The following is a 13,390-nucleotide window of genomic DNA, read 5'->3' as shown; positions in this document are numbered from 1 at the left end:
TGACACCAGTACAGAGCCTGACCCAGGGCCAGCAGGGACAGCACACTCACTGGACTGACCACATCATCCTGCACAAAGCTACAATTCCTGAAATACGAACAGGAGGAGGCTGCACTTGCCTGACCTCAGAGAGTAGCATGTAGGCGACAAAAAGGAAAGCAAAGGAATAACGTTAGCCTCTGATTTACATTGCTACTTCCCCTAATTTGGGACTCCAGCTATGGGCACAGTCACAGGCTGGACTCCTTTGTGGCGGTGCACAGAGATGGCACTTCCAGAAATTCATGAAATTACAAGTGGGGAAGATGTGATGGCACAGACCTTAATGGGCAACCAGCTCTCACCACTGCTTTGCCAAGCCAGCACCATGATTGTTGTGTATAGGAACTTGGTGTACCTGAATGGGGTATTTTTGATTTGAAAATAAAGCTTACTACTGTGGTGGCAATCATGGGATGTTCTGAAATGCTGCTGTGAAGAGGAGAGAATAATTGGATAACATTGAAATGAATGTTGGGGAAAAGAAATCAAGTGGCCTGTGTGGGATACTGGCAGGTCCCCAGACTGCCCTGCTTCCCCTGTCCCCAGGTCAGGAGCTCCTGACCCTCCCCAAGGTCCCTGGGCAGGCAGCAGTGGGGGGACTGCTGGGTCCCCAGTGCAGGCTCAGAGTGCAGTCCCTGCTTCTCCCTCAAAAGCCTCGTTCAGCAGCTCCCTCGATGGGTCAAACCTTTGCTCCTGAATGGGCAGATTCAGGCCTGAATGTCGCTATTTAGCCCCAGCTGCCAGGGGCTGGAGCACGTAAATGGGTGAACTCTCTCACAGAACGATGTCATTGACTTGATGGAAAACCTCAGCAAATAATTCCCCCTCAGTCCCCCAGTGCTCACTCAGGCCAGGCCGGAGGCTCATTCAGCCCTTGCTCAGGGGAATCTTTGTTCATCCCCTGCAAATCCCGTCACATCACCGTCCCCGATGCTGCTGTGGCCCCATCCAGCCCCTCCCCTACTACTGGTTGCAGGTGATCTTCAATCCCTCCCTCCCAACACCCCTCCCAGCCCAGTGAGGGTCCTTGAGCCCCTATGAAAGCAGCAGTACCCCCAGCCAGCATCCATCTCTCTGTCTCTCTGTCTGTCCCCTCCATGGGTGCTGGCTGGGGGCAGGTGACAAGGCACCACAGCTCCAGTGTACCTGCAAGTACAGCAGCACACACAGGGTTCCACGGGTGGTACCTGGCAGGGACAGAGCATCTCCATGTGCTATGTGTCCCTGTCAGCCCAGGAGAGAAGGAGGGAGAGAGGGAGGGGTGTGAGCCCGTACCCTGCGTGCTTGGCGGGCTCTGGAGGAGCTCCTAATGGAAACCAGGCTTCTCCAGACCAACACAACTCAACTCCCACACGTAGCGAGCCTTGGCTGAACATTGGCTCCTCACACAGCTCCTGTGTGCATGCACAGGACAGCACTGCTGCTGCTGCGCCACTGCCACACTCTGGGGTGTCACTGGGACACAGCACAGGGCTCACTGACTGCTGGCACTGCAGGACAGCTCTGGAGTGTCACTGGGACACAGCACAGGGCTCACTGACTGTGGCACCATGGGAACAGAGGACGTCCCCACTCGGGCTGTGTCCCTGCAGGGCCCAGCACCAGGCTCTGAAGCAGAGAATTGGTGTCAGTGCTTGGAGACACTCGGTGGGGCGTTGCCCCTTCCCTCGGTGGCACCCAAATGGCAGTGGTGACAGTGGTGACACCCATCAGGAAGGGCTGGGGAGAAAGGGATAAGCCATGGCCACAGAAAAGAGGCTGACCACAGGAAGGAGCCAGCAGGAAAAGATGTGCTGTGGAAAAACGGGGCTCCATCCCACACTGGGAGAGATAAGTCTGTATTCTCTCTTATTTTAACTGTTGGAAATATTTTCCCGCCCAGTACAAACACTCGGTTGCCAAAGGCTGCTGCTCTGCCCCCCCAGAGCCTGGCAGGAGGGACAGGCAGCTGCAGGGCCTGTCCTGCTCCCCCACCACCAGGACCCAAGGATCAAGGAACACTGCCATGCTCCAAGGTGGAATATCCCTGCCAACAGCACGCCAAGGCTCAGCTCTACCCCACGGACCCTGCCTGCACAGCCTGTTTCCATGGAAACACACCAAAATGAATTTGATCAGGAGTCCTGAAGGACTCCTCTCCCTTCCAGCGTCAGGAATCAAAGCCAAATTTCCCCATTTGTAGTTACAATAATTTACTCTCCTAGTCAAAATGAAGTTCCATCCCTGCACAGAGTGGCCCCAACCGGGCTGCAGGGCAGGAGTGGGGAGCACCAGTGCCAGCCATGCCAGCCCCAGGAGGCACACAGAGAGCTCGGGGCTGTATTTATGTGTGGATAAACACACCTTCAGAGTCAGCAGCTCTGGAAGGATGTGCCTCACAGCTTGCTCAGTAAGGACCTACGATTCGCACTTCAACCTTTGACAGCAACCACAGGTAACCAAAAACCACAAACAAAAAAGGGCTGCTACCACTGCAAAAGCCACAGGTCCCTGACAAAACACAAACACAAGCAGAGTCCCAAACCAGGCTGTGCTGCTGCTTTTTCCTCCAGTGCTTAGAATTTAAACCAGATGGAAACCATCAGCACAGAAGAGAACCATGGAGGAACAGGGTGAGCAGACACAGCCAGAGAATGGAGCACGGAGGTGCTGCTCAAGGGTCTGCAGTGCTTGAGCTGTCACAGGTGCACATCCTTAATTAGCTTTACTAATTGCAACCCAGGTCACAGCCTGTGTGACTGCAATGGTCCTCTGTTCCCAAGAGAGGAAACCATGACCCTGAGCACACGGAAATAGAAGTGACTGTGACAACTAAGCAGTGACAGCTATGGGGACCAGCAGGATCTCTGAGCCAGCACAGGAGGGCCCTGCCTGGGCTGCCTCATTTAACACCACAGGGACACAGTGGGAAGTCAGGTGTTACACAGGTGCAAAAAACAGCCTGAATTTTAGAAATAAACACTTTGAAAACCAAGAGAACGTCTCCAACTGTGCAGGAGAGTGGGTGTGGAGGTTACACATCACATTGGTCAGGGCCAGGGTGCCAGCACCCTCACCCCTGTTATCCACACCCAAATAGCCCTCGTTTATATGACCCTCATTAGCTGTGCAGCAGCAGCTGGTATACACAGCACCACTCTGCTTCTTCCTAGGAAACAGCCAGGTGGGAACTGATGCTCCTTCAGAAGCTCAGGGGCAGAGCAAGCAGTGGGTTCAGCAGCCCTTTGGCTAATCCCCATCATATGCTGTTCCCAGGGAGCAAATTAAGGAGGAAAAAGCAAAATAAAAATACAGCCCTTCAACCTCATCATCTCTGCAATCATTGGCCAGTGACACTTTCAGAGCAAAGGCAGTCCTGAGTTTAATCTGATCCAGCAGAGCAGTGATGGGGCTGCAGCATCCCTGCCCCGCTCCTAGGAAGGGACAGGATGTGCCAGCCCACACTGGAAGGTGGGAAATTACTTTCACTGGTCTCCCTGCCTGCACCTACACATGGACAGCTCAGGGAAGAGCAGACAGCAGAGATTTCCATGGGGGGAAAAGCAATTCCTGAGGTTCTGCATCTGCCCAACCCACAGATTGCAGTGCCAGAGCAACTCAGTCACAGCTTCAGCAAGCCATGAATAAAACCCATAAGGAATCAGCAGGGAAAACACAGCCAGGGTTTGATCGTGGCAGTGCAAATAACCAGAGCAAAGCTAAGCAGGAGCTCCATCTTTGCATTTTGCTTCCTTCTTCTCCAGCTTGAAAACAGAACTATCAAAGCTGGCCACACACTTTCCTTTCAAATAAGCAAACAAAAGACAATTAAAGTTCACTCTGCCCTTTTACAATGGCATTTTAAGACATGGAAATTTTCGGGTTGGGATCTCAACCCTGGAAATCCATTTTTGTCAGGGAAACGTTGCAAGACCCTGACCCATGGCAGCTGAGGACATACCTACATTTCCTACCAATGGCCCCTGTGGATGATTTTCTCCTCCCTCGTGGAGAGCTGTGCACAGCATACATACAGCATGAGAAATTCCACTTTTCCCAGCATGCAGACATATGCCTATGATTCCTAAGGGGAAAATAATGTACCCATTGTTACCAACTCCCGCCAAAGAATTCCCCAGGGAGTTCCATCACTAAGGAGATGGAGCTGATCACCATCACCACCCTGAGGAGGAGGTTCTGGACACAGTACCCAACCCACTGCTTCCCAGGAATTCTCTGTCATTGCAGCAGAGTTTTAGGAGCCAACACACAAAGTAAATGGCCAAGAGGCCAGACTCTGCTCTAAGGTGTTGGATTTACACTGTGTGTACCACCTGCATGAAGCCCCCAGTCTCTGTCCCACAAAAATACCTCAGCCTGGAAAGCCATGAGCTCCCCCAATGAGCCCAGATGTGCCATCAAGATCAGGATTAATGAGCCCTGACACATGGAACACTCCCAAATACTCTACAGCTGCTCACAGAAACATGTTAATTTTCTCAGATGAGGATAAAAATGTAACCTTCCAGTTAGCCTTCTAGGTAGTCCCAAATCCACACAGGATCCTGCAGGGAGTGCAGCCCTGTGGGTGCTGCACAGAGGAGACATGCTCACCACCAGGGAATTGCAGAGTGGCCCAGGACAGGCAGTGCCTGGCACTGACCCAGGGCAAGCCGTCTGCAAGTGCCCCTGAAGGCTCTGTGGGGACTCAGAAATCCTGACACATTGGACGAAGGCCATTTTTCCCACATTGACACGGGTTTTCCACTTGCCAGAAGTAAGTGGCTAGCATGAACTGCTAAAAATATCTTGCTATATTTAGCAGTGCTTTACAAATCTCTTGTGAAGGAATTTACTGGATGTCTCACACTCTGTCACACATTTACCTCTCCTAATCAGCCCTTCATTGACTGAGTTGTTCATAAGCTTCTCTTTCATAGCCAGTCCAGCCCAGGCTCCAGGCAATAGAGCAGGGCTGCGCTCCCAGTAAAAGGATATTTCTCAGTACCTCTCCCTAACCAGTGACCTTTTGCTCTGCAAGTTGGTTAGTTGCCCTCTGGACCATCACCTCCACTCACACATCCCCCTCCCACTCCCCCCCCTGCCCTCCACAGTTTCTGTTTCCTGTCCTAAACTTTAATCTTTTATTCTTATGAATTCTTCTCCTTGCCCAGCCAGCCTTGTGGGAAGTGCCCAAACAAGCTTGACAGGCTTATTTTCTTATTTACTGTTAAATTAAATACCCAAGGACCCAGACAGCAAGAGTTCACACTCATCATATAATTCTCACGCTTGCTTTATCTCCTCACTGCCTGAAGAAAACCGGCTCTGCCGAACCTGCCATACTCCAGATGAGCTGGCAAAGGTTACGAGGCTGTACCTTGAAGCTCAAGGCAGTTAAACACACAGAGGAGCTTTCCTGGATGCCTGGACCTCAAGGAGATCATGGGTCTCCTCACCAATAGCTTGGAAGTTTGGCAACACATCAGCCCAAAACCCCAACCAAAACACAAAGCAACCAAGCAAGACTGGAAGGACAACAAAGTTTTGGGGTATATTGGTCTGTTTTGGAGAAAACTGGGAGTAAGTGATGTACTCTGACCCTCCCTTGGATTAAGTTATCTAGCATCTTCTTCCTAAGACCTCCACAGTGACAGATCCATTGGTCAGGAAGAGAATCATGCAGCAGAGCCACATTTCAAAGCAAAGACATCGAGCACTCCATTCTCCCAGTGACACTCGCTGGCTTGTACTGGTTTCCTAGAGGGTGGCACTTCAGACTGTATGTTTAATATTTTTATAAGGGACAGTGTGTTGAAAGAATTTTTTTAAATTATTTTTGCTTCTGCAACACAAGGGCAGCACAGGATGCTGCAGCACAGCCTGCTGCCTGGCCCAGCTCAGCCAGGGCACCCCTGCTCTCCCCACAGCAGCAAAACTCCTGCTGGCATCAGCACTTCCCTTAGTGCTCCTCAGGATGAGCCATGGGTAAAACTTCACTTTGGAAGCCTGAACTTCTCAGAGATTAGTTTTTTCCCCTTTGCCATTTTGCTGGCCTTTCAAATCAACCTTGCAGCCCTGCAAAGCTGGAGGAGTTGCTTCAGCAAAACTGGAAAGAGACACAGGGCAGCCAGTCCAGAACACGTGGCCAGCTGAAATGGAAGTAAAGAAAAGATGAGCTGCCTTAGAAATCAGCAAAAGTGGTGAAATGCACAGTAAGAAATAATGCAACTGTTTTTTAAACAAATGCTCCTGGGGTCGCAGAGGCAGAGAAGAGTCACAAAGGACGAAACGCCATCACAATTCTTGGTTCACCACAGACCAAGCCCAACGACAGGACTGGTGCTGCCACACCTGCAGGAATTTCAGGTCAGCTGGTGTCCCAATCCGACTGTCAGCACACCAGGGAATTGCTCAGCACTGCCCTGGAGCACAGTGAAGCCAGGCGTAGGAGGGACAGCCACAGCTGGAGGACAGTGCCCAGCTCCGTGGGCACCAGTGCAGCTGCTGGAAGTGGTGGGCAGCTCCTGAGCTGGGCAGTGGCTCTCAAACCCCACATGAGAGGCTCCAAGGGTGGCAGCACTCTCAACTATCCTGAAAACACAGAGGGTGGTGGACGCCTGCCCCTGCAGCAGGGATGGCCAGGGGAGTGGTGGGGATGGTGCTGCCAGGTGAGCCCTGGGGATGGCAGCGCCGGGTGAGCTGTGGCTGTGGGTGACACGCTGGGGCTGGAAGCCAAGCAGGCAGCCAGCTGGAAGCAGGGTGAGGCTGGCACGTGGCTCTGGCTGCTGCACCTATTTATACACCTGTGTACATCACTGTCCCACAGAAGGCAGTCACTGCCTTCAGAATACCAGCCTGGGGACGGATCCTCGGGCTGGGGAATGAAGAACAGACTCTTTGAAAAATAAAAATACACGAAGCTGAGCCATGAAAAACAAACGGATTTTGCCCTCCCTTGGGAGGAGTGAGCTGTCAGGGAGGGGCAGCAGCCGCTTTCGCAGGGGCATCAGGAGGGCAGCAGGGATCCCTGCAGTGCTCCCGGCCACCCAAAGCCCCCGGCTCCGAGAGCAGCCGAGCCGGCTCCTGGCACGGAGCTCTGGCGTGAGCGGCACAGAGGGCGTGCTCCAGGATCCGCGGCTCCCCGCTGCACAGGCAGGACGGACACGGGGAAAACAAACATGAAAACAACGGACTCTTATCCGGGGCAGAGCACGAGCAATCCCCACGGAGACGTCTCATGATCTGCAAAGCCCTCACATGCATCTCCCTGCAGCCCCCCTTCCCAGGCAGGGCAGGTTCCGACGGGCGCTCGCTCCAAGCCGCGATGATTTCAGAGTTTCCTTCGATAAGGGCGCAGCGGGGCTGGGCAGGGGCCAGCTGAGTCACACAGCACGCCAGGGAGGGATCGCCGCCGGCTTAGCAGCGATCCCAAGTGCTTCGGTGAGGGGAGGAATGCGCATCCCTCCGGATCCAGGCTGGGAGGTGATGCCAGCGTGGAGATGGCCTGTCCTGCACCAGCTGGCACCTCCCGGGAGGCTCCTTGGCACCATCAACCTGACCGACACTGGGGCAGCCTCACCAGCACACTTAGGGGGGCTTTGCCGAGAGCTACCCCCACTCTGGGCACCTTTGCAAGGACTTGGGGGTCTGGGTTTGTGCTTCCACGTCAAAGGATCCCCCGATGATCTGCAAGTCACCAGTTCATCCTGTGATGGAACAGGAATAGATTGTGTCCCTTGTTCTTCATTCTCACAGCTACAAGGTTTAGTAACATTAAAAAATGTATTATTGTTTTAAACATCCCCAGGCTCTTCAAAATCAGGCTTGGCTGGGGGAACAGGCTAAAAAGGAGCAAGATCAGACTGACAGAGCAACTGACTTCTGGGCTGTACTTATATTTATAGACTTTATCTCAGGCTATCCTGCTGCTCTTATCATCACTTGAACAACTCATGACCGCATGTTCACCTGCATGGAGAATTCAGTGACAAGAAAGGACATGGGGCAGAGAGACTATGTTTGAATGTGCCCCAGAGAAAACAGCCAGCACGGCCTGGGATCACTGCTCCCAGTGCAGCAGCTCGGGAAGCTTTCTCATTCACATGTGTCAGATCCTCAGACAGAAGCTTTATGTGTTTGGAAGATTCATTTAATGCTTAGTAAGGAAAAATAACTGCTGCCTCCTGAACTTCTCCAGCAGTTCCAAAGCTGCTGCATTTTGGTGCTCAGTACCTGTAAATAGTGCTGACTGCTCACCAGAGTTGTTTTTTTTTTTCTATGAACCCACAGCTCTCCAAACCTCTGTGTTCCTGCCAGGCAGTGCCATGGAGCCCCCACAGCAGCACCTGCCCCTCTGTCCCTGGAGAATGGTCCAACCTGGCACTGCAGGCTCTCCATGCAGCCCAGATCCATGGCTGGGCAGCCAGGGATCAGTGCCAGAGCCATGCTGTGTGGGCAGGAGGATGCAGCATGGCCAGGATGTGCCACAGGTGTCTGGCTGCCTGCTGCAGCAGAACAGAGCAGGCACAACACTGACACCCCACTGAGCCAGGCTGGCACCCAGCAGGACAGAAAAGCCTGGGATGCCACATCTGTAGTTATCAGTGTGCCACCAACGGCATTAGGAATAAAATATTCCAACAATACCCTCAAGTAAAAAGCCAGAAAAGCTGAGTCCTCATACAGTGACTCAAGAGGAAACTCTTAGGTCAGCAGTAGTGCTGCTGTGAGCCGTGGGCTGTGAGACACACAGAGCATGGATAACACCCACATCCTCCCAGGGAAGGAGCCAGAAAAGGCAGTAGAAGATGGATGAAAAGCTCCCTGCATGCCTCATGTGCAGCACTAGAAAAAATATCCTTAAACACATGAAAACGATTTTGCCTCTTGTCCTGGCCCCTTGTGCTGCTGTAGGCAGGCGAATCATTGGGAAGCATATCTGGGCTGGAAAAAGCCATCACAAAATATTGCACATTGGTTTGTTTAAGCTTGGCCAAGGCTGGTCCAGCGTCCTCCCACCAGCCCCCGAGCTGGCAGGGACAGGGCTGGCTTGGTGCTGTTGCCAGCCACTCCTGCCCTGGGCTTCCTAAAACAAACCCAGGCTGGGGCACACCTGGGCATGGATGGAGCAGCTGTAGCCAGCAGGAGCCAGGGGGGAGGCTGGGGAGCTCAGGCCCTCAGCAGGGAGGGAGGGACAAGGAGCCAGGCCTGGGGACATCGTGGCACAGCCAAACCATCCTGTGCCCAGCCTGGCGCCTCAGCCACCGGCAAAGCAAACTCAACAGAGACAACCTGCCCAGCCAGAGCTTCTCCAGGGGGAGCAAAACCCAGCAAACACATCCCTGAGCCCCAGAACACGGGGTGGGATCTGCCCCGCAGCTGGATCTGGTAGATCCCGTGCCGGCCCCTCGTCTCTCCTGCCTGCACTGAGGATACGGCTCTGGCGCTGGGGGTGAGCTGGCTTTTGGGAGGGTTTTTGTTCTTTCTTCTGCTATTGTGTTTTAGTGTCTGGTTAAAGCATGTCTGGTTTAGATTTGCTCCAACTGGGGCCCTAGTCCTGTGCTCAGAGCTCAGAGCCCAGGAGCTGCTCCATCAGCAGCTGTTGGCTGCAGAGACCCCCTGTGCCCAGCTGAGCTGAGGATGCCTGCAGGGTGCAGCCCAGGGAGAGCTGGGCTCTGGCTATGGGTGTGATGTCTTTTGAGACAGAGCTGGGAAGTTAGAAGACAATTTTACAAGTTACCAGCAGTAACTGGTGCCCTTACTGGCTGAAATCCACAGCCAGGATGGGGAAGACCAGCAAGGAGCCAACAAGAGATCACATTATTGCTGGAGGAGAGTGATGTTTTCCAGCAGGTCATTTCCCCCTGCTCCTCACTGTCTCATGGCTGAGCTGTCTTTGTGGGACATTGTCACTGCAGCTGTGCCTCCCAGCAAAGCTGATGCTTGCCTGGAGACCTGCAGCCTCTCCACGTGTGGGATAGGCTCCTTCTTCTCCTCCATTTTCTAGAGAAGCTTTAGAGTTAGAACACAGTCCCCAGGATCTGGCTGTCATGCTGCAGGAACAGATTCCATTGTCCCCACAGCCTTCCCATGAACTAAGACATGGGGTTCTGGGGAACTGGGCAGACAGGCCATTCTGGGTGGCTTCAATCCCATTAAAATAACCTGCTCCAATGCCACGCTGCTTCCCACACTCCACAGCATTAAATCACCAGGCACCACATCCAACAACAGCACAGAAACCTGTCCAGAACAGGTCTGCCATGCTGGGGGACACAAGAGTTCCCTGAGGGGACACCCAGTTCCCACACACAGTGCTGCAGGACCTGCAGGGATGATGATGATGATGATGATGATGATGATGATGATGATGATGATGATGGGACCTTTCCTGGGTGTCCAAGGAACCCCATTCCTGGGAAGAAGCTCACACAGTCCCTACACATTCTTTTGTCACGTTATCCTTCAGGATGAAGTGCCCACAGTGCCTGGGGAGGCTGGGAACTGCCAGCACAGTCCCAGGCACTCTGCAGAGCTCCACGCTGGACAGAAATCAAGTGCAAAACCACATACACAACATTTGCATGAGAACTCACAGCTCTTTGAGCTTCAAAGGACAATTTTCATCATCACAGCACTCACAGGTACTAATGAGAAAAGCCTTCATCTGACATTTCTCCAACTCCATTTGATATTTAATTGGGAGAGAAGATCAAAGACCACAGGAAATAGGTGGTTTTGCATTACCATACACACAGCTGAGCACAGTAAGCAGGAGAGATTAAAGAAACCCATGCTGAAGCACAGAAAAACTGCTGTAAAGCAGCCATTCTTGCAGCCACAGTGATGCCATGGAGTCACAACTTCTGACACCCCAGTGGCCTAGAGCACGTGCCCTGAGCAAAGCTCCTCTGCCACACCAGTGCTGGCCATGGTGAGCTCTGGGCATGGACAAGCTGCTGCTGGAGCTGAATCCTCAGTGCCCACATCAGGTCCTGATCCTGGCCAGCTCAGGGGATGGCCATGAAGGGACAGACACCTCCCAATCCTTCTCCCTGCCTGACCAGGGACAGGCCACGGTGGTCTCAGCACTGCCAGTACAACGTGTGGGACCAGCACTGTCACTTGGCACTGCCAGTGACTCTCCATACTGCTGGCACAAAAAACAAGGGACGCAGTCAACTTTACAGCAAAAATAATTTCAATTTCTGACTCAAAATATTATCTTCTATTACTGGCTTTCACACCCAAGACTGTTACAAATGAACAATATTATTCTCTGCTTTAGTCAGTTTATTTCCCCACGTGGCAATACCAAATACTTTGTCCCCTTGTGGTGTCCCAGGTAGTTGTGACTACTCAGCTGCTGGGGGGTGTCAGTTGACAGAGAAAGTACCACACTCAAAAGCTGCACTGGTAGGGCTGTGGCTGCAGGGTGACCCTCCCCAGGATATGGTGAGCTGCAGGCCCCTGGAAGAGCTTCACCCTCTATCCTCATTGGATGTCACTCTCCTGATGGGACCACCACCGCTTCTGCATCCCAGCAGCTGAGGGCACAGAGGGACTGTCCCCCCACCCTGTCAGGGGGCACAGAGGGACTGTCAGCCATGGCTGTCCCAGAGGCCAGTGAGTACCCCAGATTCCCACCCACAGATCCACATGGGTAGGATTCAGAGATATATCTATTTTTTTAAGTTATCTGTTAACTAAACACAGGGAGCTGATGGAAGCCCAGGCAGGACTGGCCCCAGCACCTCCCTGGCAGCCTGCTGGGTCAGCTACAAAAACACCCCACAGGATTTCAGACAAGAAATCCTCATCCCTGGGGGTTCTCAGTGCTGTCTGGGTGTGCTCTGCTTTCTTCTGCTTCTGCCCTTCCTCCCTGGCCAGTCTCCCTGGGCCGGGTCTGCTGACCCAGCGAAATCCCTCACATCCCTGTGCGCTACAAACACTGAAAAGGGAAATGGTTTTGAACAAAGTGATGAAGAAAAGCATTTCCACTTGCAAGCAGGTTTGTTTTAATCCCTCTGATTTCCATTTTGTTGGGGTTTTTCTTTGCCCTGGACTGTGCAGATTTGAGTTTTTGTACCCACGTTAGGTCTCACAGCCCTGTGACGTCGGCAGTTTCAGTCACACCAGCTTTTGTCTCTGCTGCTTCCAGATGGGCAAACACGGGCTATTCCAGCCACGGCCTCGATAACAAGGAAGCTCTGAATTATTCTGAACAAAAGAGCAGCAGCTAAACCTATTAACACCCACTGAAACCAACCAGCTGGCAGGAAAACTGTGTGTGACCAGCGTGGATTGTCTGTGTCCCTCCACTGCCCGCATGGATGCTCTGGTGGCCTGGGCCTGGATTCTGCTGCATGGATAACGGCAGAGAATCATGGAATCATCTGGACTGGAAAAGACCTTTAAGATCATGGAGTCCAGGAAGGCATGGGAGACAACACAGGGAAGGTGTGTATGAAGGTGTATCCACAGCTGTGGGGAGGGAAAACAAATCTAAGCAGTCAGAAGGTCAGTGTCACACACGTGGGACTTTCAGATGACACAACCTGGCCCAGGTGCTCCGGTGATCTGTCAGCACTTCTGAACCGGCGACTCCCGCAAAGTCAACATTGAAACCGACATTTCATTGGGAAAAATGCTCACCGTGATTTAAAGAATGACAGAACACCGACAACAAAGGGAGGGCTTCCAGCAGGGCGCTGCAGGGCCCCTCTCACGCTCGCAGGGTGACGGGATGGCCAAGGATGAACCCGCCCCGCTCCCCCCGCGCCCGGGAGATGCTCGGGGGAGTAACGGAGCACCTTCCCCGAGCGGGGATCGCCGTCCCCGAACGAGCACATCCATGCTGGCAAGGCTCGGCCGGTCCCGCGGCCGGTGTCAACACAGCGGGACGGCGGACCCAGCCCGTCCCTGCGTGGGGACAGCAGCGGGTGGCCGCGGGGGTGGCACTGCAGGGATAGAGACACGCCGGGGGTGGCGGCTGCCGCCCGGGGAACGCCAGCCCTCCCCGGAGCGATGCGGGGCACGGGCCCGAAGCGGCTCCAGCACGGGGATGCCCAGGGAACGGGACACCCCGCGGTGACCGGCCGAGCCCTGCCCGGACCCCCGCCCCGGCCCGCTCACCGCGGATGGCGGCGATGAGCGCGTTGCCGTCCTTGATCACCTCCTTGATGAACTTGTTGGTTCGCTCCAGCTCCTGCTCGTAGCACTTGAGGCGCTCTCGGAAGTCGGGGCTGTCCAGGTAGCAGTCGCTGAACTCCAGTGGCGGGTGCCCCATGGCCGCGCCTCGGCCCGGCTCCGCCGCGCTGCGCCTACGGAGCGCTGCCTCCGCCGCCGCCCCGGGCGCCCCGCGCCG

At 53.8% G+C, this 13,390-nt stretch overlaps 1 protein-coding gene across 2 annotated transcripts in view; it reads right to left on the bottom strand.

The window, feature by feature from the left end:
• Window positions 1-13,384, bottom strand: part of OPHN1 (oligophrenin 1) — a 53,009-nt gene extending 39,625 nt beyond the window's left edge. For both annotated transcript variants that reach the window (XM_041485267.1, XM_041485268.1), the window contains exon 1: window positions 13,159-13,384. In XM_041485267.1, the coding sequence (XP_041341201.1) occupies window positions 13,159-13,312 (154 nt within the window). In that variant the 5' untranslated portion in view covers window positions 13,313-13,384. The remainder of the gene's footprint in view (window positions 1-13,158) is intronic.
• Between the last annotated feature and the right edge of the window lie 6 nt (window positions 13,385-13,390).

This window comes from Pyrgilauda ruficollis, unplaced genomic scaffold, assembly GCF_017590135.1.
Source record: "Pyrgilauda ruficollis isolate IOZ18807 unplaced genomic scaffold, ASM1759013v1 scaffold7, whole genome shotgun sequence".
NCBI lineage: Eukaryota > Metazoa > Chordata > Aves > Passeriformes > Passeridae > Pyrgilauda > Pyrgilauda ruficollis.
Note: the sequence above shows the minus strand (reverse complement) of the source record. Positions and strands in the feature narration are given on the sequence as shown.